Genomic DNA, 25526 nt, shown 5'->3' on the forward strand with positions numbered 1-25526 from the left:
AATTCACCCGGGCCAATACCAGACTAAGCCCTCAAAGGGAGAAAATAAAATGCAGATACATTGAGACAGGATTTGAATTTGAATGAATTTCTGATTCTTAGTTAAGAGGGGGATTTAACCAAGACCCAAATTCCATTTTGATTTTGAAATAGTAGGAGAAAAGATGCATAAATATTTAAAGCCTGGTGTTCCTAAGGTCGTGCAAAGATGAAGGAAACGAAATACATTATTCTGATAAAAAAAATCAATCATAATAACTATATGGAAGTAGAAATAAAAAAGGGGGGAATTTCAGATGACATAAAACAGAAACAGCAAGAACAAAATATCTGAAATATGTCAATAAGATAACATCCGCCTGCTTATGGAACAACAATGGCTACTAATAACAAAAAAATTGTGATGCCATGCAACCTCCCTTAACTTTCTCATCTGACTGAACCTCGCAAGAAATGCAAAAATCCTTGCACGGTATTTTATTTTGTTTTTTTTTTTTTTTATTTTGTTTTTTTTTTTTGGGGGGGGGGGGGTGCTTATTAACACCAGGAAAAAAAAATATTATATATAGGATTATAAAAGCTGACATCTTATACAGCTAAAACTCACCAGCTACTCCGATTGCTACCACTTAAACTGTGGTCAGATCAGTGGGAAAAATGCTTATTTGTCTTGCTTGCCCATCCATCCCATGAAGCAAACTCTATTTATCATTGTGTAGAGGTATCCGTGAAGCAGATGCAAAATAAGGAATGCCCTTTTTCTTGAAGGTTTTTTCAGGTGATTGTGCCACCTTTGAGTTCTTGGAAGAAAGCTTTTGAGGCTTCATATGTAGACCAGCAAATCGCAGCAGCAGGAGCATGGAAAAGCATCCGTGGAATCCATCCCCGCATAAGCCCTCTGTATCCATCCTTTTTAAGTATTGTTTGAATTACATCCCTGATTGAACCACTTTGAAACCTGTCGCATCCACAAACACCCTGTACATAATTTAAATGTTACAACTGATGTTAAGCATTCCGTTACCTGTAAGATTAGTCACTAACCACCATTCAGATCATCTTAAAAAATTCCGGAGTAAGTATTTATCAATGAACATAACTACAGAGCTGCTTTTCAACACTATTCTATTGTTCAATAATCCTTTTATTCATAATATTGTTGGATGGTTTAAACAGATAAGAACGGTTGGTTGAGGAAGGATCACCAAAAACAGAAAGCAAGTAAGAACTAATTCATGGCACACCCTAACCAAGTTTAGGAACAGTAAAGTGCAGTAGAAACAGCATTAAGTGTATGGGACTTAAACTACCATCGTACCGATCGAATTGACAAGCTAGCAGTTTATACTTAAAGTTTCCATTTAAAGGATATAATTGGATATCTGCCATCATAGGTTTGGATAGTGAGATGAGAATTTTTGGTTTTAGATGAAAGTTTAAAATATTATTTTTTTAATATTATTATTGTTTTGAAATTTGAAAAAGTTGAATTGGGATTTGAAAAAGTTGAATTGTTTATTATATTTTGTGTGAGAATTTGAAAAAGTTATAATGATGAGATGAGAATAGAATTTTGTATCTCATCCCACTTGCCAAGCATACCTTAATGTTATCTAATCTCAGTTAAATGCAAACCAATGAATTTGTCACAGATAAGTAGTTGTTTGATTAATTACTCTTAACGCTTTTGGTTCCATGCTACTTCACCAAAATAAGTGAGGATTAATGATCAGTGTGATCCCTCACCAGTGGAAGCACATACCGTACATTGCAGATTTCTCACTTCACCATTTCTGCTATCAAACTTCACCAAGCAAATAATAACTCTAGACATTTGGCATTGAGGCAGTGAAACTCAATGTAATAAATTGCAACACCGTGAAAATCTATTGAATAACATCGCTCTTTCAGGGCAAGTCAATTGCCATCCAATTTCTTTTAAATTTGTCAGCTATAAGATTATAGCGATATTCATGCACAAGATAGATTCAGACACTAATGAAAGTAGAATCCAATCCTAATGGAGATGGAGATTATCATTGAGTCTGCAGTGGGAAATAGACACAACTATCAAGTACAACGGGTAGCTTGCGTCTGGTAGCAAAGATCAATATTTGCAGCGAAGATCTTGTTTGTGTTTAATTTTTTGGTTACTACCTAAGAATTCAAACTCCTCTAAGAGGGATATACTAAGCTTCCACAATATTACCCAGCCTAATTTACGTCCAAAATCAGGAAAAAAGCTTAAAGCACACAAAAAAATAAAGAAGGGTTATACCTGACACTGCAATTGGGTCTTGACCACATCAAGCGGTGTGGTCACAGCAGCAGCCAAGGCGCCAGCAGCGGCGCCTGCGGTGGCATGAACTACCCACCGCTCATCGCTGGCGCTCTCCGGCGAAATCTCCATCAAGGCCCTCTTGGCAGACTCATAGGTCGTGAAGTGTACCGCTGTAAACGGGGCATTCATCAACACCGTGGTCCTATACGATGCGTAGAAAGCTCCAAACCCTTCCTCCCTCAACACCCTCTTCACGCAATCCCAGACCCCCGCATAGTGAGTATTGCTCAGCTGCAGCCTCTGCTTCACCATATCCATCGGCGTGAACACCGCGTCGCTCGCAACCGTGGCGCAAACGCCCGAGACGGCGTGTGCCGCAGGGTTGTTCGGTTTTCCACGCGAGAAGAACTTCTTGCACACCTCGTAAACCGAGAAGTAAACGGCGTGGGCAGGTCCCGCGCCGAGACCCATTGCGGCGATGCCTCTGTATAGCCCTGCGTAGCCCTCCGATTTCAAAATCGATTGAAGGGCTTGTCGGACACTGACCGACTTGATAGGGCAAGACCCGAGGGCCTGCATGTGGGTCTTCACGGTGTCGACCGGGAACATGGCCATGTGTTCGACCGAGCCGGCGATCGAACCGGCGATCATGAACTGCCAAAAGTGTAGACCGTCGTGGTCCGAGACAGTGAGCTCAGGGTGGAAGTCTGGGGTCTGTGGGACAGGCCGAAAGTCCGGGTTTTGGAACTTAGGCGTGGCGTCTGAGGCCATGGAGATTGGGTTTTAGAAGCGAAACAGCGGTGGAATTGAGACGGAGGGAGCAAAGGGTACCTATATTATTTGTTAAGATTTGAATTTTTTTTAGGTGGGCTTGATTTTTCGGCTGAGTTGATTTTAGAATGTTTGAGAAAATTAGGATTTTGGATTGAACTAAAAATTGGGGGGGTTTTGCTGTCACTCACGGAAAGCTCCAAGCAGTTGCTGGAGAGATGGAGCAGCATGGGGTTTCCAAATTAGGATGAGGTTATAACAGGTCGAGATAGTGGTTGTCGCTTTGGATGAAGCTTGACTTCCACTTCCAGTAATTAGGGTTCCAAAGAATTAGGATTTAGGTCTTATTTTGTCTTGTTTTTAAATTCGGCGTTGTTCTGGTCAGCTCTCCAGCTAAAGAGAGATTTTCTTTACATATTAATGGACGAAATTGTCCTTCATGCTGCTTTCGTTTCTACAACCCTCTCCAAATCAAATCTTTAGGCTATATTAGATATAATTTTAGAATGATTAAGGCTTCGTTTGGAAATAAAACTCATCTCAACTCATCATTATAATTTTTTTAAATCTCAACACAAAATATAATAAACAATTCAACTTTTTTAAATCTCAAAACAATAATAATAATAATAAATAATATTCTAATAATATTTTCTCAACTCAACTCAACTCAACTCATTTTAACATCCAAACGCACTCTAAGTGTCATAGATTTCCAAATAAATCTATTATTAAAAAAAATAAAAATTTTTATGTGAGTTTTAAATTTATCTATTTTAAAAAAATAAATATATTAAACTTACTATAATTTCTCTTTAATTAATTGGGCATACACGCCAATTAGAAAGTAAGGATACCTACCATACCAACCGATTCAAAGATGCGAGCTAAACCAAAAAATCAATCAAATGCTGAGACAACGCAGCAGATTACTCTGCACCGAATGCTAAAAACTATAGCATAAGATGAACACAGCTACCCTCAAAAACAGTATAAAACAGAAAAAAAAACAACCATAGACTTGGTAGGAAACAAAGAGGGGGCGACAATGTGCAGAGAAACAACCCTTGTTCACCCCGAATGGTGTGGTGGAGTCTTGATAACTAGGCATAAGATAGAGAAACTGCTCAATTCAATTGATACGAGTTTGTGAAATGCTCTTCATATATGCGTCAAAGGGTTGTACAAGAAAATCCTTTGTGACAAATATCTTTTAGCTCACTTGCTCTTGTCCTCAATTCTTTCCCCTCTCCACTTTTGGGATTCAAAAACGTTTTGCACAAGCTCTAACATTTCTTCTCCGGTCGCCAAAAGTTCACTTCCTTCCGGTCTTCTACGATTTGGTCCTAAAACAAAGGGCAAAGGGAAAATAAGCATTGGTATGCCTACATAAACAGCTTCTAGAGTAGAATTCCATCTACAATGCGAGAAACCAGAAAAAGCGGAGATAGGAAACAAAGAGGGACAACAATATGCAGAGAAACCGCCCTTCACTCCAAATGGTGTGGCAGAGTCTAAATATTATAGCTAAGCATAAGATAGAGAAACTGCTCATTTGCCGTGGCTTTGAGAAATGCTCTTCATAAATGAGTCAAGGTTTGTATGAGAAGATCCGCCCTCTATAATAGCTTTGTGACAAATATCTTTTAGTTCTCTTGCTCTTGCCCTCAATTCTTTCCCCTCTCCACTTTCGGGATTCACAAACCTTTGCACAAGCTCTGATATTTCTTCTCTGGTCACCAGAATTTCACTTCCCACCTCTGATCTCTTTACCCTCCACCCAATCTTCCAGTCTTCTACAATTAGCCTACTATTCGGAACTTGATCTAAAAACAGAGGGAAAGTAAGCATTGGTACGCCTGCATAAACAGCTTCTAGAGTAGAATTCCACCCACAATGTGTCCAGAAACCTCCAATGGAAGAATGGCATAACACCTTCATTTGGTCACACCATGGCACTACTAACCCCTTATCACCACAACTCCCGTTCAACCGAGAAGCTTCTCCACGAGCCACCCACAAGAACCGAACATTACTATCATGCAGCCCTGCAGCAATTTCATCCATTTGGGCGCCTGAAACCGAAAGGAAACTTCCCAATGAGATGTACAAGACTGAACCAGCAGGTTGGGAATCTAGCCACTGTAAATACTTGGGGTCATTGTGACTGCTAGTAATGGAGGATTTATCTTCAAGTTCTAAGTAAGGTATGGCAGGGCCAATGGGGTAGACAGGGAAATTGAATGCTGCATTTAAAGAGTCAATGGCTTGGTGTTCAAGATCGTAGACAGAAGTAAATAGAAGATACTGTGCTTTCGGCAACCTGGAGATGCATTCCATGGCAAGCTGCAGTACTCGTTGGTCGTTTTCATGAAAGACTGTCTGAAGGTCTGCTGCTTGTGTTGAAGAAAGTCCGGGGATGTCCACATGCTCGTCTTTAAGTTCTATTCACACAAATGGGCAGACATTGAGCTACAAAAACAATTAATTAAAAGTATAGAAGCCAGAAAGACATGAATCAGTTGCTCCCACTTTTATCAAAAGTTTCCAGGAAGCCTTTTTCAGGACGTAGCTATCCAGTACTCCTGTGGTAAACGCTATGGCAAGTCTGCTCTCATTTCAAGAATTGTGTAAAAGCCAACTCCTTTGTAAAATACATGTAAATTTATTTTTAGAGTACGTGTGTGCTTTCTAATATAATTGTTGCGATTATGAGAATAATAATTTCTGCACGATAATACAGGCACAACCATTTTTTATAATATTTATATACGCACAATTATTTTTTATATAATTATGTCGTAAAATAGAATATTTCTTTAAGAATAGGGTTCAATATTATACGTATTGAGCGATGACTCTATTTTATCAGTAATTTTTTAATTTGAATTTTGAATTTTAAAATTCTCACAATTTTAATAGGTAGCACATCATGTATGAATATGTAACTAAAATTCTAAATATAAATAATATTTTTTTATAGAAATGATACTAAAATTATAAATATAAATAATAATCTTTTATATAAAATAATGTTATTTTTATAAATTATTTTATAAAATATATATTTTTAAAATATAGCTATATAAATCATTGTAAAATTAGTGCTGTAAATAGCATTTTCAATCAAATAACCTATGCAAGTGTGCAATGGTTATTACGGCTTACCTCTAAAATCAACCGGTAATTGCCGGTTTCGTGCGAAAACATGATAATGATGTAACATTGAGAAAAAGGTCGCCGGCATGGTCCAAAGCGACGCCACTGCGATGTTCCTCCGATTTCCAACACCGATCACCCACAGTAGCTCAACGTCACCCAAGATGGTATCAACCGGTGGCTCAAGCCGATCAAGGAGCTCCTCAAAGGGGGCTTCCATCTTTGTCATCGTGGCCTCGTAGAATCCGGGGAAGTCGGCAGCCTTTAGACGCTCTGGGGGGATGACGCCGTCGGGGATCGAGATGAAGCGGATGTTATCGGGCTTGGTATCGGAGCCGATATAGCCAAGCCACTCTTCGGTGACGACGAAGCTGATGAGAAGGTTAGGTTGATTTGAAGAGAGTAACTTGCAGAGGTTCATCATGGGATTGATGTGCCCTCGGCCTGGAAAAGGCATCGCAACCACATGACAGACGGGGCATGGTTCAGCATCGCCGGAGGGACGTTCCATGAAATTGAGAGGGGTTTGCTCTGATAAATGTTTTGGCAGAAGAATGGGCTAAGCTCTGCTGAGAATGAATCAGTGACGTTATAGCTTGGGAGGGGAGGGGGGACAAAAAAAAAGGAATCAGTGACGTTATAACTTCTCACACGTGTTTTGGTAACGCTGTGTTCCAATCGTTATAAAATAATAATGACAATAATAATAATAATAATAATAATAATAATAATAATAATAATAATTTTTTTACGCGAAAATACCGATTATTTTGTGTGTAACTCTCATTTGTATAAAATATTTAATTGATAAGGACTAGTTTAAATTTAGATATGAGATGAAATTGTTTTAAATGAAAGTTAAAAATAATATTATTAGAATAAATAATATTATTTTTTAATTTTATTATTATTTTGAGATTTGAAAAACTGAATTTTTTATTATATTTTATGTGAGAATTTGAAAAAATTGTAATAATGAAATGAGATGAAATACTTTTCGAATCTAAACGAGGTCTAAGAAGAGTTAAATTTTATTATTTATATCCTTAACATTTTTTTTATTTTATTTTTATGTGTGAATCAAATCTCGGCCCCAGTGGGTGATCTAATGTGTATAATATTTGATTAAATGTGTAAAGCGTAGAATCTAAATTCAAATTCAGAATTTTTATTTTAATATCATACGAAATCACTAATTATTTAAAAATTTTAAACAGATAAAAAAATAAATTTAATTATTTATATCGGTAACAAATTTATCGGCAGCGCAAAGGCATTGACGGCGTTGGCAGGAGGGCTTGTGAAGATAAATTTCAGGGATGTAAAGGTGCAAAGCAGCGCCTCCATAAATCTCAAAAACAAGTTTGCGAACGAAAGATCATAACTTTTGTGTTGAGTTCTCCAATTGACTCATTTAAGATATTTGCTCATTTATAACATCAAGGAAAACAAATAGACAATTAAATTTGAAAATATGCTTTAGGCACTTCATAATACAATAGGAGTTTTCTCATTTTTCGGTAGGACTAACTTTTTTAGAAAAGACCTGTAATAATCTATTTAGAACTTGTAGCATTACTCCTGATAATGGCTAGAAATGTCCTAAGCACCAATAACAATTCTCAATGGCCATGTCCTGCTAAAAAATCACAGATAAATGCATCCAGGTTAGCAGAAGATGAGCTACTTTTTGAAATTGCTTGACGACAGATGCTTTTCAGTTCTCTTGCCCTTTTCCTAACTTCATTCCCTTCAGAGCTTTCAAGATCCATAAACTTTTGTACGAGCTCTGATATATCTTCTTTTGCCACCAAAATCTCGCTTCCCACCTCTGCTCTTTTCACACTCCACCCACTCTTCCAGTCCTCTACAATCTGCCTGCAATTAGGAACTTGATCCAAGAACAGAGGGAAAGCAAGCATTGGAACGCCTCCATAAACAGCTTCTTGAGTGGAATTCCACCCACAATGTGACCAAAAACCTCCTACAGAAGGATGACACAAAACCTTCAATTGCTCACACCAAGGCACCACAAAACCCTTATCACCACAGCTATCTTTCAACCGAGATGCTTCTTCACGAGCCACCCACAAGAATCTTACACCACTATTACGCAGTGCTATGGCAAATTCATCCGTTTGGGTGCTTGATACCACAAAGAAACTTCCCAGAGAGATGTACAGCACAGAATCTTGGGGTTGGGCATCCAACCATTTTAGATAGTCAGGTTCGCCATTCTTAAAGGAAGCATCTTCAAGATCCAAGTAAGGTATGACAGGGCCAACTGGGTACACGGGGAAAGGAAGTACTGCTTTCAGAGTGTCAAAAGCTTGGGGTTCAAGCTCGTATACAGAATTAACTAGAAGATGTTTTGCTTTCGGCACGTTTGAAATGCTTCCCAAGAGTGATTCCATGCCTCGTGGATCATTTTCATGAAAAACTGTTCGTAGATCTTCTAGATGTTTTGAAGAGATTCCGGGTATCTGATCCAAATGCTCGTCTCCATGATCTGTGACATCTGTCTCCCCAAATCACAACAGCAATTGCAAAACTAATCATGAACACGGTTGAGCTACTCCCGTTCATATAGACAGCAATAATCAAGTAGGATGACATTGGACATTAGCAATTAAATCTTTATCCGCTTTAAAAAAAAATGTTTATTTAGGATTAATTATTTATTATAAAAATTATTTTTATTAAAATAAGTTTATTTTCAACAGCAATTGCAAAACTAATCATGAACACGGTTGAGCTACTCCCGTCCATATAGACAGCAATAATCAAGTAGGATGACATTGGACATTAGCAATTAAATCTTTATCCGCTATAAAAAAAATGTTTATTTATGATTAATTATTTATTATAAAAATTATTTTTATTAAAATAAATTTATTTTCATTGATTAATACTCATCATAAATAGTTATTTTCGTATCCAATAATTCGTCATAAATATTTTATTTTTGACAAGTGATTTATATTTGTAGATGACTTTACTGATATAAAAAATTGATTAATATAGATGACCCAAATGATGATTGCCTAGATCTAGAGTTAAATGGGATTCATCGAGACTTCTAGGAGAGTTTTATTATCGATCAAGTTCGATGAAGTGTAGTTTATAATTAAAAGACTAATTAAAATTTAAGAGTTTAATTTTTTTTTTCAAGAATTACAGGAAAAGAAGACTCAGCAAATTTAAAAAGGTTGCTAAAAGTATAGAAAATGAATGGAAGCACAGACATACGAAGTACTTACGTAAAACGTGAACCGACAAGTGACGATCTTGTGTGAAAACATAGAAATGATGGAGCACCGAGAAAAAAGAAGCCGACATGGTCCAAAGCGACGCCACCGGAATATTCCTTCGAATCCCGAAGTCGAGTGCCCACTGCAACTCAAAGTCAGCTAAGATTCTAGCCACAGGTGGTTCAAGCCGATCCAGGAGCTGCTCGAAAGGAGCTTCCATTTTGGTCTTGACTGCTCCGTTGAAGCCGCCAAAGTCAACGGCATTTGAGCGCTCTACGACGTTAGGAATGGAGGCGAAGCGGATGTTTTCCGGCTTGGGCTCGGACCCGATGCAGTCGAGCCACTCTTCGGTGACGACGAAGGTGATGAGAAGGGGGTTTGCTGATCTTGAAGACAACAACTTGCAAAGGCTCATCATGGCGTTGACGTGGCCTTGACATGGAAAAGGTATGGCCACGACGTGGAAAACTGCAGTTGGTTCAACGCCGGCGGGATCCATGTAATGCCTGAACGGAAACAGACTGTACTAGGTGTTTAATGAATATTCTCCGGGTCTGGGAGAAGAATAGGCCCAGCTTCTTGGCTGTGTTGACTTTCTTTTTCTCCCCGAGCCGTGCGAAGCCCCACGAGGCTCACGAAATGCACGATATCACACGTAGGGATGTGCAGAAAAGGCTCTGACCCAATCCGTCCGTACGAACCGACTCAATCAGTCCGATAAAAAGCGGGTTGAACGAATTTGTGGGTCAAACCCGCTAACTATCGGTTTCGATCCAACAATCACAGACTTTATGCCATCCATCCCCAAATCTCAAACCATACTGCCATCACTTCTATTTTCTCTCTGTTATCACCTAAAGTCATTATCGCCGGCGAAGTCCGTGCCTTGCCTGCGCTGCGGCTACGCCATAGGGTTGACAGTAAACCAAGCTCGCGAGGTCGGAGGCTGTAGACTCGGACAGATCCGACGGAGAGCGAAAGGAAAAAACTCATTCAACAACACAAAACTCCAACCTTTCAGATATTAAATCCAAACGTAGAAATGGAAAACACTATGACTCTTTAATCAAAAACCGATTAGACAAAAAACAACGTCGATTTATTGGCAAAGAACTACTTGGATCTCTACCTCATCTTCTGGTGCTTCCTCTTCAACCTCCTCATGCGCTTCTTCTTCCACTGTGAAACCAAAGAGCAAACCCCAGTACGAGATTAGGAAAATTAAAAAACGATTTGGAAACCCTAGTAGTTCCTTGGCCCTACAATCAAATCTTACCTTGGCCCTCGTGGTGATTCCGTGTCTAAGTTCATTCTCACCCTCGCTTTCGATACCCTAGTAGTTCAGAGTAGGCTGCACAGAGAACGATTTGGAGGCTTTGAGAGAATTTACAGCAATTGGAGAAGAAACCCATGTATAGGCTTGAGATTTTTGTACGGAATCTCGGGCCTGGGTTTTGATTGGAGAAGAGGAGAAGCCGACAGGGTCGAAGGTGAAGTAGAGAAGGTCACCTGAGGTGATTCCAAGGGAGTGCAGGGTCACCTCAGGTGAAGAGGCCTGGAGCTCGTCCTTGCGATTGAGAGAGATATGAAGAGAAGAGGAAGAGGAGATTGATTGAGAGATGGTTTCTTGAAGTTGCGATTTGGAGGCTTTGAGAGAAATTGGAGAAGAAACCCACGGGGTTTCAAAAGACATTCTGGAGATTGGTCGATATCAAACGGGTTGACTCGACTAGAGTCGGGTCAGATTCTTCTCTGTTAGCATGCATGTCGGGTCGGGTCGGGTCGGGTCGGGTCGGGTCCAAATGAAGCACGGTTTGGTTGGGTTGTAGGCCTAATCACAAGTGGATAAGTGGTCCCACTTGGATAATAAAAATATTTTATTTCATCTCATCACATATAATTATTATAATTTTTTTAAAATTTCACAAAAAATATATTAAACAATTCAATTTTTTCAAATCTTAAAATAATAAAAATATTAAAAAAATAATATTATAATAATATTTTATTAAATTTTCAACTTTCATTTAAAATCATCTCATCTCATCTCACTGTCCAAACCGCACCAAAACTCTTTTTCCTCTGCATTCCTACAGTCATTATCCTCTCAAACGAAGTTTATAAGGCCGCATTTGGATTTAGAAAATATTTTATTTCATCTTATCATATTATTATAACTTTTTTAAATTTTCTTACAAAATATAATAAACAATTCAATTTTTTCAATTCCCAAAATAATAATAATATTAAAAAATAATATTCTACGAATATTTTATTCAATTTTTATTTTTCATCTAAAACCATCTCATCACTACACAATACACATCATATACTATACTTATTTTTATTTTTTTATTTTTTTCTCTTACCAAATGTATAGAGATGAATGATGAGTAGAAGAATTCAATTAGCTTAAGTAGAATAAAATAAAAAAATTAAAAATAATTATATATAGTATATGATATATGGAAATTATGAGTAGTAAAACTCATATATTTACGGATAAGATCTCTTCGTTTAATTCAAAATGAATAGCATCGATCTCGAAGATACTAAATGCATAGAAAATATAACATGTATGTGATGAGCTACACTACAAATTAAATACTCGAAACTTGAATATATTATATGGTATAATGGTGGGTGGGATGAGTCGGCTTTTAACTCTATCATCATTTATACATATTATATAATAGAACGGAAGATTAGGTATCATTAATTAATTTAATCTGCCTATCATTTTTTTTTTCTGTTTTTTATTTAAATTAAATAATAGCACTATTATTTTAGTGTGTTGTAGTTGTTTCCACGTTTGATGTAAATTTAATAATACGACAATGGTAAGGCTAATTGAGTAAAGATCAAAGCCTCTCATATATTATATATATATATATATATTTATATATATATATATAAAGAGCCATATGCTGGTATGATCCTGGAAAGAGAGCTACAAATTATCTCCGATTCTTAGAAAAATATTAGTTGGAAATGAAAATTATGATATTTATGACGTCCGGAATTGCCAGCCAATCTAAGCTACGACCTACCCTCCTCCCTTGTTCTATCTGGTAAGTGGTAGTTTTATTGATACTTGCGGCAAAAGATTGAGCATATGAATTAGCTCAAACTACAAACACAAGCTCTAAATCAAGCAATCACAAAACACAATTACATATTACAAAGTGATAAACGTTTCAAGATTGGCTTCTTGAAATGTCCTTGATGAAGGCATCAAGATAATTTTGAGTTGATCCACCTTCAGCAATTGCCCTTTGACAGGCCTCTTGAAGTTCTTTTGCTCGCATCCGCAGTTTGAGCCCCTCGTTGCTTTCTTGATCCATAAACCTCTTTAAGAGCTCGGAAATCTCTCCTCTTGTCACCAAATCTTTAGATCTCACATCTTTCTTAATCCTCCATCCAACTTTCCAATCTTCTACAATTTGTTTACTGTTTGGAAATTGATCAAACAATATGGGTAAAGTAAGCATTGGAACACCAGCAAAAACACCCTCTAATGTGGAATTCCATCCGCTGTGTGTCCAAAACCCTCCTATGGAAGAGTGGCACAAAACCTTCAATTGGTCACACCACGGTACCACCAAACCCATATCCCCACAACCATCCTTAAACCTACCATTGTTCCCCCTTGACACCCACAAGCATCTAACACCACTATCTCGCACACCACCAACAATTTCATCCATTTGAGCATCTGAGACAGAGTAGAAACTTCCAAATGAGATGTACAAGACAGAACGGATAGGTTGAGAATCTAGCCAGTGGAAATAGTTTACACCATTGACGTTACCATCGGAGCCGGAGGCATTGTCTCGAAGTTCTAAGTAGGGTATGGAAGGGCCAATGGGGTAGATGGGGATTGGAAATTCTGCCCTTAAATTGTCAAAGACTTGAGGTTCAAGCTCATGGACACAAGTGAATAGCAGACACTGCGCTTTGGGCACCAACGAAATACATTTCCAGCTAAGAGGCTTGACTTTTAATCCATTTCCAGATGAAAAGGCAGGAAGATCTGCAAGACGCATAGCTGGGACTCCAGGGATGTAGTCCACAAGCTCGTCTCCCCGTCCTTAATCAGACATGAGGCAAAGACACGTAGAGAAAGCAATGTAAGTGAAAACTTAGCTAGGGGAAACCTTCTTGTTAGATGTTGTAATGAAAAATTTAGAAAATTCCAACGGAAACAAGATCATGTTTATGCCTCTATGGGGATATGTACTGACAAATTTTCTTTTTAGCTTAAGATTCTTTACTAGTGATGGATGATGCATTTTAGAAATTTATGATCACGCATACCAAACACTACAAACATGCACTGAAGGAATGTAAATTATGGTGTAATTGTATAACGGGCCCGGCCATACCGTTGGGTTTTGTCGTTTTTCATAGACATATTATCAATGAATCTCCTTCATCTTGTTACGTTTCTTCTTGGTTCAGAGAGGTATAAAATGACCTGAAAACATCTTTCATCCAAATGGTGTTTTCTTTTGTCTGCTAATGACAGAACACTAATACTAAACTACCACCACCTTGTTCCTTTGATGTTTGAATTGATTGAACCTGGTCATGTTATGATCTTTCGATGAACTTATATCGTTTTCCACTGACCCAAAATAAGAACTTTCAATTACCTTATCCAAGGGAAAAGAAATACTGCGTATCTATATCGGAAAAACAATTGGCAAGCGTCTTACCTACAGGGCCATCTGTAATCTAGCAGTCACGCAGGCAGGAAAAAAATTGATTGAGAAAGAGGTTTTGGAAGAAACTGACCTGACAGTTCAACCGGGAAATGCCCGTTCTGCACGAGGAGCTCAAGATGGTGAACCACCGAGAACACCGTCGCGGACATGGTCATTAGTGACGCCACCGGAATATTCCTCCGGTTCCCCACTTCGACGCTCCATACCAAATAAGTATCGGCCACTATGGCAGTCACCGGATGTTCAAGCCGGTCCAGTAGCTCCTCAAAGGGCGCTTCCATCTTCGTGCTGATGGCCTCAAGGAATCCGGGAAAATCTTTAGCGCGAACACGCTCGGAAGGTATGACGTTGGGTATCGTGGCGAAGCGTATGTTAGCCGGCTTGGTTTGTTCGCCGATGATGCCGAGCCACTCCTCGGTGACGACGAAGGTGACGATGATGGATGGGCTTTTCAAAACTAGTTGCTTGCAAAGGTTCATCATGGGGTTGATGTGGCCTCGACCGGGATAGGGCATCGCCACCACGCGGCAGACGGCGGATGAATATGTTTTGGTCGGATCCATTTCTGGCAGCTGATCGTCACCGTTGACGCAAGCTCCGGGCAACTCAGGAACAAGCCGGTACTGAGCCACTGATCAAGGTAATTAAGAAATGAGAAATCATACTCACAGTCCCGTAGAAAGGATATAAATGTCGCACTCTCGGATTGAGTAAATATGAGATTTATATCAGAGAATAAATTTTTTAATAACAAACTTCACCTTCTGAAAAAAAAAAAAAAAAAAATGTATCACTTACATAACTTATAATTATGTATAGTATTACTCTTAAGAAATTGATAAACATAAATTGAATGATAGGGGTAGCCTAATCTAATATGGGATTAACTAATTAACCCAGATTCGGAATAACCGAGGTTGGTGATTGCTGATTGTCGTCTTAACCGATGGCTGTTCGTGCCTTTATCTTAGGTAAAGTTAAAAAGAGTAACATTACTGTCATTTCTTTTCGATTACTGTTACATCTATAAACAAATATTTACATAAAAGTACATATTTCGATAAATTGATGTAATTTTATTTGATTCATTAAATTTATTTTATAATAAAAGTAATTTTAAAATCTTATGAATTATATTAAGTTACATCAATTTGTGAGATTGTTTTTGTATAATCTCTTTGCAGCTAGAATATTTTCCTTTCTTTTTTCATTATCCTCTCATCATTATATGATGTAGTATTATATGATTGGAAACTATTTATTATATTTTACTTAAAAACCTATCATCTAATATCACATCATGAGAATATGAGAAAATAGATCATAAATAAATTTTTTCAAGTTAAAATATTGAGTAATGCTAAGTATAAGTCTTAATACAGGGTCTCTTGGGCTGTGTGGAATATCGTTTGACCCATGTTTTTCATGAGGGTAATGCTGTAGCAGATTTTTAAGCCAAACAGGGAGCTGAGGGCTTGAATATGGATTGAACCATTAACAGTGAGAATTTGACCAGGCACATCCAAGCTTTTTTTCGTATGTACAAAATTGGTCTTCTCTACCTGCGATCCAAGTAAGTTTCCTTTGGTAAGTTCGATTTGTTTTTTGAGTTGATATTTTTTATTGGTTGTTTCCTTTTGCAGGTATCTCTCGTTTCGTTTTATTTTTCTTGGTCTTGTAATTTTTTATGAACATTATTGACTGTTTTGTAATTGTGGTTGGTTTGTTTAATCTTTTTGGTGCATGGGTTTGGTTTTTTCTTGTTGAATATGTGAGATTCCTATTTTTTTTCATGTGTTTTAAATCTCTAGTTTTTATTGTATTATTTTATTTATGTTATTTTAATTTTTATAGGTGTATTTTCGGTTTGGCCTTTGTTTTTATAGTGTTTTTATTTTTTTTGTGGGCTGTGTGTGAGTGTGTGTTTGTTTTTGGGCCGTGTATTGTGTGAAGCCCGAACCCAGCCTTGTGATTGAAGCCTAGCCCGTGCGGCCCGTGAGAACCCAGCCCCCCACTTATCAATACAACGTTGTTTTGGGTCAAGGGAAAATTAGGGTTTTATTCTTTTCTCCTTTGGCGCCGCACTACTTCATCTTCTTCCTTCTTATTTCTTCTTCTTCCTTCTTCTGTTTTCTTCTTTTCCAGCAGCTGCTGTGTGTCAATCCTTCATTTTCCACCTCCTTCTTGCATGAACTCTCGGTGTCGTTCGGTAGAGGATCCTTAGCTTGCTGTCATGCGTGCCGCTCCCCAAGGCCACCACCTCTTTCTTCCGCAAGCTTCTTGGTGGCATTGGGCATGGCTTCCGGGTGGTGCTGACTTTGCCGCCACATCATGTGTCCGCGCGATATGCTTCTCCTCCTCCACGGCTTGTGCTGTCGATTTTCTTTTCTCTACCCGTGCGACACACAACTCCTCAAACCGCCATAATTGGTCTATTTATAGTCCACGGGTTCCTCAGATTAAATGTTCCGAAAATCCTCATCTTCTCTCTCGCTTAAGTTTATCGCAGTTCTTGGTGTCTGAGATTTTGTTCTGTATATTTGTTAGTGAACCCGTGAGCTTGTGTTGTACTGCCGAGCTCTATTCATTTCTAAACTTGTGAATTATCACTCGGTTTCTTGGAAAAATTGTTGGGTTGTAGTGAGTTGAATTTCCATCCGCTTGTAAATTGACCCAACTCGTGAGTTGCGAGGCCTTTTGACACTGTTGCCGCCGCTGAGCCGCCACCTTGAGCTACGCTCTTTCGCTTGATCTTTCAGATTTATTCCTATCTTTATTGTATGTAATTTTCCAGTTTTATTAAAGTTATTGTAATTGTATTTTGTAAACTGTCATTTCTGATATAACTGTTGATTGTATTGATTTGTTGGAATTGGGCCATGGGCCGGTTTAGAGGACGGGATATGACGTGTATTGTGAAATGGTGAAATTGTAAATAAAGGATTAATTTTATAAATGAATTATGTTAATTGTACATTCCTATTAAATGATTGCACTGTATATTTATGGTTTTTATTAAAATGTGCCGTGATGTTACGTGGTCTATTGCATTGGTTACTGAATATGTGGGTGCGTGTGTATCACGACCCCAAGTCGAGATGGGATATTATCTCGGTGGAGCTCCTCTGGTCACTCGAGAACGTAACAGACTGACGTGACATCCCCTGAGTTATCGCAGGGCGACGACGGGAATGGACGAGACGGTAAAGCTCTCGTACCGATTCCGTGACCTTTTGGCTGGCGAGGTTAGAGGATGCTTGACCATGTACGTGCTGGGCGCGGAACTGGGCATCGCTCGTTACGAAGTCTCATGCACGGACATTACCCGTGATGTGACGAAGAGAGCCAGGGTGTGCGGACGGTCCATAGGGGAGACCGTAGTGTATGCGTAATTTTGTAATAATTATGATCGGGACCAAAAAAATGAGATTTTTGGCGTGAGTATAAAAAAGGTATTTTTGGGAAATTGAATGTGGGTTGTTATTCTGTCCGAATGGGGATGCGTGGTTATATAAATGTGTTTTAAATCTTTTGGATATTGTTTTGGTTAATTATTTACTGAGATGTCATAATCTCATTGTGGTGTTTTACCCTACGGTTCCGTTTTATGGTGCCGTAGAGTTTGACGCAGAGCCCGAGTATGAACCTGAAGGACCGACTCCGCCAGAGGCTTAAGTTGCTGATATGTTGTTCAGCGTTTTGGGATTTGTTTCCCTTATGTTATTTGTTTTCTTTAAATTATCTGTTGGAAGACTGTAAAATTTTTGTAAAGTTATTTTACTGCTTTTTGTACAATTCTGGTACTTAATAAAGAAAGACCTTTTATTTTCTCCGCTGCAAATATTATGTTGTACATTTATTGCATGTTGTACACACTTTGAGCACTGATCGTTGGGGTGCGTGATCCGTGTAGTCATCATCTCGGTGTCACGAATTCCATAAAAAATAACAAGTGGGGGTCGAGGGCGCCACAGAATATCTGTAACCCCCATACATTTGATTGTAACTACGGTTTTCCTCTGTCAAAAGTGAGGGTTATTAATAAAATTGAAGTACCGTCATAAAAAAAAAAATCCTAAATAGACAAGTTTGGTATTTGTTTTTTTTATAAAAAAGTGGGTCCCACTAAAAATTTGTTTTTTTAATATATTTTTAATATGGGGTCCACTTTGTAATGATTAGGTAATCATGATTAGATGAAAAGTTGAAGATTTGAAATTGAAAAATGTTTGTATTTGAATGATATTTAGAAATGACATTATAAAAATTTTGAAATGGGGTGAGATGAGATCATCTCACTTCCGAAACAAGCCCTTAAATTAAACTTTTTGATTATGAGAAATGTTTGGTCTGCCTATAAATCTTACGCCATAAAATTTATACATTGATGTAATTAAATGTGATCCATTAAATTATAAAATCCTTTTTTATTATTAAGTAGATATGACATACGACAATATGTAAATTTTATTGCGGAAGATTTGTCATGTGTATGTCTGCCATTTCTATATGTAAAGCTATACATTGTTATTGAGGGTAAAATTTTGATTATTAAGAGTGAATGCGGGATAATCATGTCAATGGAGTAATAAAATATTTTGACCCGGGACTTATCTCATCTGCTGATCATATGAATTATTGCTGCAATAAGCCTTCTGAAACTGGAATGGTTGGACACGAAACTACTATTTGAGAAGAACAGAGCAATGCATGGTTGTCAACAGGAAAAAAGGAAAAGAGACTCTCAAACCATTTTCCATTTTGAACACTACATGAGTAGTGAGTACCTTAAATACTCAAAACTAAGGGTATAAATTCAAACCGGAAAACCGGTCCGGTCTAGTCCGGTGTAAATTCAAACCGGGACCGGACCGGACCGGTTTTATCCGTTTTGAACCGGTCCGGTCCGTGACCGGTTCTTAAAATGTGAAAACCAGCCGGTTTCAATCCGGTTCCGGTTTTAGGATTTTTCGGACCGAACCGGACTGGTTGATAAAAAATATATATAAAAAATAATATTTGTATTATTATATATATAAATTTTATATAAAATTATATATATATATATTAATATATATAAGTTTTATATATTATGTATAATTATAAATTTTTATGTGAAATTTTTATATATAATATATATAATTATATATATTCATATATAATAATTTCTTATTGTGATTTATAAATTATTACATAAAATGTTAATACTAAATCACTAAAAGTTTATAACTAATACTAATATTAAATATATAGTTTATAACTAATACTAATATATAACTTATAACTATACCAATAGTCTAATATTAATACTATTATATAGTCTAATATATTAATAAAAGTATAAAATAGTTTTTTTTAAATCATATATATATATATATTTTTTTTTTTAGAAACAAATTTTTAATGACAAATTGTGAAACTTACATTTTAAAAAAACTGGTAAAACCGAAAGTACCGGTTTATGAAGGTAACCGGTGCGTAATCGGTTTTGAAAAATACAAAACTGGTACATACCGGTTCGGTCCTAAATTTTGTCTAAAATAGGACTGGACCGGATCGGTTACACCCATATTCAAAACTATGCAAGCAAAATAAATCTTAGAGAAATGTCATGCATCAACCATTATTTACTTCCACACTTCACACCTATAACTTTTTTATAGGGTGTGTACGTGTGTATTTTTTATAAAATATAAAGTGTGAGATGGTAAATAGTAATTAAGGAGAAGAAAATTTTCTAAATCTAATAATACAAATGGGTTTTGACAGTAGTAAATGGCAATGCAGCACTATCGAAAACCATCGAGTAACATGCATGTCTGCTACCAAGCCACGTTCATTTCAGTATGCAAATTTATTGCCGTCAATATATAAATATACAAGTCAATTGATTAAGAGTATGGCAACTCTGTCGCTCGGATTAGTTCGCTCTACTTGACTGTTTATTATTTTTTAACATTTTTTTTAATAATTTTTTAATAGATTTAAATATTTTTAAAAAATAAAAAAAATACGTCAATACATTTAAAATCACTTCTTTAATCACTAAGTAAAAAAAAATTAAAAAAAAATTTCACCAAGCGGTACATTTGAGTGGTACGTTTGGAGCGGCATAGTAGCCTTTTTCATTGATTAATCCCAACCAATATGGGTTTCATACATTCAATATATAAATATATAACGAGTCTCCATGATTCAAATGAATATCATTTTACTTTAATAAGGGGATTGGTACCTTTTAATATTTTTGATTGCCCTTACTTATATATGGTAAAAGATTTATAATTAGCAGGTACGATGAAGTTATTCAAACTACAAACTTATGCTACAAATCAAGTAATTGTAAAAAACAACACATTACAATTTTTAATACAAAGCATCAAGATTGGCCTCTTGAAATGTCTTTGATAAAAGCTTCAAGATTATTTGCAGTTGATCCACCTTCAGCAATTGCTCTGTGACAGGTCTCTTGAAGTTCTTTTGCTCGCATCCTCAGTTTGAACCCATCGTTGCTTTCTTGATCCATAAACCTCTTTAAGAGCTCGGAAATCTCTCCTCTTGTCACCAAATCTTTAGATCTCACTTCTTTCTTAATCCTCCATCCAACTTTCCAATCTTCTACAATTTGTTTACTGTTTGGAAATTGATCAAACAATATGGGTAAAGTAAGCATTGGAACACCAGCAAAAACACCCTCTAATGTGGAATTCCATCCACAGTGTGTCCAAAACCCTCCTATGGAAGAGTGGCACAAAACCTTCAATTGGTCACACCACGGTACCACCAAACCCATATCCCCACAACCATCCTTAAACCTACCATTGTTCCCCCTTGACACCCACAAGCACCTAACACCACTATCTCGCACACCACCAACAATTTCATCCATTTGAGCATCTGGGACTGAGTGCAAGCTTCCAAATGAGATGTACAAGACAGAACGGATGGGTTGAGAATCCAGCCATTGGAAATAGTTCACACCATTGATGTTACCATGGGAGCCAGAGACATTGTCTTGAAGTTCTAAGTAGGGTATGGAAGGGCCAATGGGGTAGATGGGGATTGGAAGTTTTGCTCTTAAAGTGTCAAAGACTTGAGGTTCAAGCTCATTGACACAAGTGAATAGTAGATACTGCGCTTTGGGCACCAACAAAACACATTCCCAGCTAAGAGGCTTGACTTTTAATCCATAGTCAAATGAAAGGGCAGGAAGATCTGCAAGACGCATAGTTGGGACTCCAGGGATGTAGTCCACAAGCTCGTCTCCCCGTTCTTAATCAAACACGAGATAGACAAGTAGAGAAAGCAATGTAAGTGAAAACTTTGCTAGCGGAAACCTTCTTGTTAGATGTTGTAATGACAAATTTAGAAATTCCAACAGAAACAAGGTCATGTTTATGCCTCTATGGGGATATGGGCAGACAAATTTTCTTTTTAGCTGTACTATATCAGCAACCTTGAGATTCTTTTCTAGCGATGGATGATGCAAGGGTTTTTAGAAATTTATGATCACGCATATATACCAAACACTACAAACGTCATGCACTGAAGGAATGGAAATTATGGTTTAATTGAATTACGGGCCCGGCCATACTAGTGGGTTATGTCGTTTTTCATAGACATGTTATGAATGATCTTCTTCTTGCAGACTGCAGTTACGTTTTTTCTTGGTTCAGACCCTTATAAAATCACCTGAAAACATCTTTCATTCAAATGGGTTTTTCTTTTGTTTGCTAATGACAGAACACTAATACTAACCAACTACCACCTTGTTCCTATATATGATGTTTGAATTGATTGAACCTGGTCAGGTTATGATCTTTCGATGAACTTAATTATATCGCTTTCCACTGACCCAAAATAAGAACTTTCAATTACCTTATCCAAGGGAAAAGAAGAATACTGAGTATCTATATCGGAAAAACAATTGGCAAGCGTCTTATCTACAGGAACAAACTGTAATCTAGGAGGCACGCACACAGGACAAAATTTGATTCATGGGAAAGAGGTTTTGGAAGAAACTGACCTGACAGTTCAACCGGGAAATGCCCGTTCTGCTCAAGGAGCTCAAGATGGTGATGCAGCGAGAACACCGTCGCGGACATGGTCATTAATGACGCCACCGGAATATTCCTCCGGTTCCCCACTCCGACGGCCCATACCAAATAAGTATCGGCCACTATGGCACTCACCGGATGTTCATGCCGGTCGAGTAGCTCCTCAAAGGGCGCTTCCATCTTCGTGCTGACGGCCTGAACGAAGCCAAGAATATCTTTACCACGACCATGTTCGGAGGGAATGACGTTGGGTATCGCGGCGAAGCGTATGTTAGCCGGCTTAGGTTCTTCGCCGATGAAGCCGAGCCACTCCTCGGTGACGACGAAGGTGACGATGGTGGATGGGCTTTTCAAAACTAGTTGCTTGCAAAGGTTCATCATGGGGTTGATGTGGCCTCGACCGGGATAGGGCATTGCCACCACGCGACAGCCGACGGATGAATCCGTTTTGGTAGAATCCATTTTTGGCAGCTAATCGTCACTGTTGACGCAAGCTCCGGGCAACTCAGGAACAAGTCGGTGCTGAGCAACGGTAGAAATGGAAAATGGTAGTATGCCCAGAGTTTGCGACCACTTAAATACTTTAAATTTTGGTGTATTTTAAAAAATGCTTGTAACTTATAAAAAAAATTAAAATATGCAATTTCTACTAGTCGCACATCCAGCCGTCAAAATTGTGCGGCGCACGCTTAAGAAATTGATAAATATAAACTACATTATTTTTATTCCCGTCATTTTATGATATAATATTAAATAATAAATTTATAAATAAAATATAATAAATAATTTCTAATCACTTAATATTATATTATAAAATAATAAAAATTAAGATGATAAGTAATATTATTTTTTTTAAATAAATATAAGTAAATATGATATTTATGTAAAAAATTAATTTTTTATTAATAAATTTTAATTATTTTTAAAAAATTAATTATATAGTTCTTAAACACTCTATTATATACAACATTAATCTATGGAATAAGTACTTGACCTCGAAGCGGACTAACCGAGGTTGGTGACTGTCATCTTCGCCGCCGGTTGGTGTTGAATTTGACTTCTGCCGCTTGAATTAAACATTCAATAGTCACGTGAGCTTTCAACTACAATAATTCAACATATGAGTGCTGTTACTTGTAATTATAATTTTATATATAAAATCTATTTTATCGATTTTCTTTCTAAATAAAAATTTGAAATTTCTTAATGATCTTCATGTCAGCTAGCTCGTATTATTATAATTTTACATATAAAATCTATTGATATTTTATCAATTTTTTTTAAAAAAATTAAATTTTAAATTTCATAATTTTCAATATATTAATAAATGAGACTTTAACTCGTATTATTACGTAACTAAATATTTTAAGCATAAATAATATATATATATATATATATACATATATACACAGAGCAATTTAGGCATCCACTTTCGCATATTATTAAAATATGTATTTGGACTTTATCAATTGTTTTGCTTTGAAAATATAAGCAAATAATAATAATATAATTAGAATGAACAATATAATTGTTATGTTCACTTTCGCATCGGATCGGACTCTATTGCTACTATGGGTGTGAGATGGAGATTTCTTGTAGGTATTTTTGTCATAAGCCTGATGGTTTTAAGATGAAGGTTTTTTTGTTAGTATTTATGTCTTGCCCTGATGGTTTTAAGATAGACATTTATGGTTGTGCCGATGTTGTTGTCGTGGTTCTAAGATGGGGGTGTGAGCACTTTACTTGGATGCAAGCATAGTGCTCACCCCCGAGTGTTAGATGTTGTTGCTCACCACTTAATCCGATCAATTTGATCCAGGGTAAGATATCTCAAGTCATCCAACCAATTTGATCGAAGATCAGATACTGATGGTGATTTAGTACTTTTTACTTGCTCGGGAGCCGAGCTCCCGTGTAGTCCGACCAATTTGATCAAGAATCATATGGTACTCTTTACATACTCTGGATCTGAGCTCCCAAGTAAGTGTTAGATCCATTGGAGCTAGTACGATTTACCTAAGCTCACATGGACATCGAGCACGATTCTCAAACTTCCACGGCCATCGGGCTTGATTCTTGTGCATGTAAAATGAGCAAAGTGCTTGCCCCGAGAGCTTGATGTTGTTGCTCACCCGTGGTGGTGAGCATTTTTTTGCAAATAGAGCTTTATTTATTTTTTCTTGAATGCTTGCCTTTAGAGGAGCACTTCCCGTGGAGTTGGTATGATTTGCCCAAGTTCCCACGAGGTGCGAATACTTGCCTTATTGGGGCATGAATAAAAGTGGCCTGCTTACCCGTGGGGGATGATCACTTCTTTAGTGTTGTCACTCACCAGAGATTCAAGAGCATCACTCAACCTCCATGATGTGAGGACTTTGTTCATACCAGTCAAAGTGCTCGCCCTAGGCAATAACTTTTACTCGGTTAGGTGCGAGCACGTCTTAGTTGCTCCCGAGGTCTCGTGCGAGAACTCCCGAGTAATTGGTCTTACTTGATCATCTTGAGCAAGAGCTTAGTTTCATTCCTTGGTAACACATGAATTAATAAAGCTAAATGCTTGACTCGTAACTCATGTGAAGCTCATAGATATGTCTTTGCTTGGAAGTGGAAGTTTGCTCGGAGAGTTTTTTGTAAAGGTGACAATATGTGACATGACCGGTTAACCCAATACGAACACGACACGAAATTAGTGAGTTTGAGTTTGATGCTAACGGACTCAGGTCAAAATGAGTTGACCTGTTAAGATACAATTTATTAACGGGTTACTGACGGGTTAACCGGCTTAACCCGCTAGTGACCCGTTGAATGTTTTTACTCAAAATTACAATTATATCATTTTTAACCTAAAAACAAAAATACCCTAACTCTATTTCGTATTTCCTAACTCTCTCTCAGACCCCCACTCTCTCAATTCTTAGTTGTGTTAGTTTTCATGAGTCACGACCGTCTCCCGCACTTCCTTTGAATTGTAATTTTGGTATTTTTATTATTTGGATTGTAAATTTGTAATTGTGGACTTATGTAGTTAGTTTTATATTTTTGGGAGATATTTTGATTTTAACTTTTATATAAAATTATGTTAATCAAGTCAAATAAATTATTTGGGCAATAAACACATTTATATAAACAAGTTGAAAAGGGTCATGTCGATATATTTTTAATTAATTCATAACGGGTCGTGTCATGTTAACCTATTATTTTAATGTGTCGTATTAGAGTTTGTAAATCTAACCCATTAAACTTAATGGATTATGTTCGGGTTGACCCATATCGTATAATAT

General features: G+C 37.2%; 5 protein-coding genes and 1 long non-coding RNA gene across 7 annotated transcripts; all 6 read right to left on the bottom strand.

Annotated features, from left to right (window-relative positions):
* Window positions 1-274: 274 nt before the first annotated feature.
* On the bottom strand, window positions 275-3463 carry LOC121238959 (mitoferrin-like). Of its 2 annotated transcripts, none has more exons than XM_041136068.1 (2): window positions 2278-3446; window positions 275-977 (listed from the first exon to the last, which is right to left on the bottom strand). In XM_041136068.1, the coding sequence occupies exons 1-2, from the start codon at window positions 3049-3051 to the stop codon at window positions 774-776; spliced, it is 978 nt and encodes a 325-aa protein (XP_040992002.1). In that variant the 5' UTR covers window positions 3052-3446; the 3' UTR covers window positions 275-773. The 2 variants fall into 2 exon arrangements, with proteins under 2 accessions (XP_040992002.1, XP_040992003.1); XM_041136069.1 differs by having other exon boundaries at window positions 782-957; window positions 2278-3463.
* Window positions 3464-4452: 989 nt separating this feature from the next.
* Window positions 4453-6789, bottom strand: LOC121238924 (UDP-glycosyltransferase 87A2-like). The gene is made up of 2 exons (XM_041136025.1): window positions 6220-6789; window positions 4453-5495 (listed from the first exon to the last, which is right to left on the bottom strand). The coding sequence occupies exons 1-2, from the start codon at window positions 6719-6721 to the stop codon at window positions 4603-4605; spliced, it is 1395 nt and encodes a 464-aa protein (XP_040991959.1). The 5' UTR covers window positions 6722-6789; the 3' UTR covers window positions 4453-4602.
* A 1031-nt stretch (window positions 6790-7820) lies between these two features.
* LOC121238929 (UDP-glycosyltransferase 87A1-like) lies at window positions 7821-10100 on the bottom strand. Its single transcript, XM_041136029.1, has 2 exons — window positions 9471-10100; window positions 7821-8728 (listed from the first exon to the last, which is right to left on the bottom strand). The coding sequence occupies exons 1-2, from the start codon at window positions 9958-9960 to the stop codon at window positions 7833-7835; spliced, it is 1386 nt and encodes a 461-aa protein (XP_040991963.1). The 5' UTR covers window positions 9961-10100; the 3' UTR covers window positions 7821-7832.
* A 357-nt stretch (window positions 10101-10457) lies between these two features.
* Window positions 10458-10790, bottom strand: LOC121239014. Its single transcript, XR_005935226.1, has 2 exons — window positions 10738-10790; window positions 10458-10640 (listed from the first exon to the last, which is right to left on the bottom strand). It is a non-coding gene; the product is annotated as an uncharacterized LOC121239014 (long non-coding RNA).
* Window positions 10791-12607: 1817 nt separating this feature from the next.
* On the bottom strand, window positions 12608-14851 carry LOC121238926 (UDP-glycosyltransferase 87A1-like). Its single transcript, XM_041136027.1, has 2 exons — window positions 14259-14851; window positions 12608-13551 (listed from the first exon to the last, which is right to left on the bottom strand). Exons 1-2 carry the CDS (start codon window positions 14749-14751, stop codon window positions 12659-12661), a joined length of 1386 nt encoding a protein of 461 aa, XP_040991961.1. The 5' UTR covers window positions 14752-14851; the 3' UTR covers window positions 12608-12658.
* Window positions 14852-20412: 5561 nt separating this feature from the next.
* LOC121238928 (UDP-glycosyltransferase 87A1-like) lies at window positions 20413-22833 on the bottom strand. The gene is made up of 2 exons (XM_041136028.1): window positions 22215-22833; window positions 20413-21460 (listed from the first exon to the last, which is right to left on the bottom strand). Exons 1-2 carry the CDS (start codon window positions 22705-22707, stop codon window positions 20568-20570), a joined length of 1386 nt encoding a protein of 461 aa, XP_040991962.1. The 5' UTR covers window positions 22708-22833; the 3' UTR covers window positions 20413-20567.
* Between the last annotated feature and the right edge of the window lie 2693 nt (window positions 22834-25526).

This window comes from Juglans microcarpa x Juglans regia, chromosome 7D (assembly GCF_004785595.1).
Source record: "Juglans microcarpa x Juglans regia isolate MS1-56 chromosome 7D, Jm3101_v1.0, whole genome shotgun sequence".
Lineage (NCBI taxonomy): Eukaryota > Viridiplantae > Streptophyta > Magnoliopsida > Fagales > Juglandaceae > Juglans > Juglans microcarpa x Juglans regia.

Excerpts from the sequence above, each read along its gene's own strand:
- LOC121238959 (XM_041136068.1), bottom strand. The coding sequence starts at position 3,051 with ATGGCCTCAGACGCCACGCCTAAGTTCCAAAACCCGGACTTTCGGCCT. Across the intron at positions 978-2,277 it reads AGACCCAATTGCAGTGTCAG|GGTGTTTGTGGATGCGACAG; the intron begins GTATAACCCTTC and ends AATTATGTACAG.
- LOC121238924 (XM_041136025.1), bottom strand. The coding sequence starts at position 6,721 with ATGGAACGTCCCTCCGGCGATGCTGAACCATGCCCCGTCTGTCATGTG. Across the intron at positions 5,496-6,219 it reads ATTACCGGTTGATTTTAGAG|AACTTAAAGACGAGCATGTG; the intron begins GTAAGCCGTAAT and ends TTGTGTGAATAG.
- LOC121238929 (XM_041136029.1), bottom strand. The coding sequence starts at position 9,960 with ATGGATCCCGCCGGCGTTGAACCAACTGCAGTTTTCCACGTCGTGGCC. Across the intron at positions 8,729-9,470 it reads CTTGTCGGTTCACGTTTTAC|ATGTCACAGATCATGGAGAC; the intron begins GTAAGTACTTCG and ends TTGGGGAGACAG.
- LOC121238926 (XM_041136027.1), bottom strand. The coding sequence starts at position 14,751 with ATGGATCCGACCAAAACATATTCATCCGCCGTCTGCCGCGTGGTGGCG. Across the intron at positions 13,552-14,258 it reads TTTCCCGGTTGAACTGTCAG|GACGGGGAGACGAGCTTGTG; the intron begins GTCAGTTTCTTC and ends TGTCTGATTAAG.
- LOC121238928 (XM_041136028.1), bottom strand. The coding sequence starts at position 22,707 with ATGGATTCTACCAAAACGGATTCATCCGTCGGCTGTCGCGTGGTGGCA. Across the intron at positions 21,461-22,214 it reads TTTCCCGGTTGAACTGTCAG|AACGGGGAGACGAGCTTGTG; the intron begins GTCAGTTTCTTC and ends TGTTTGATTAAG.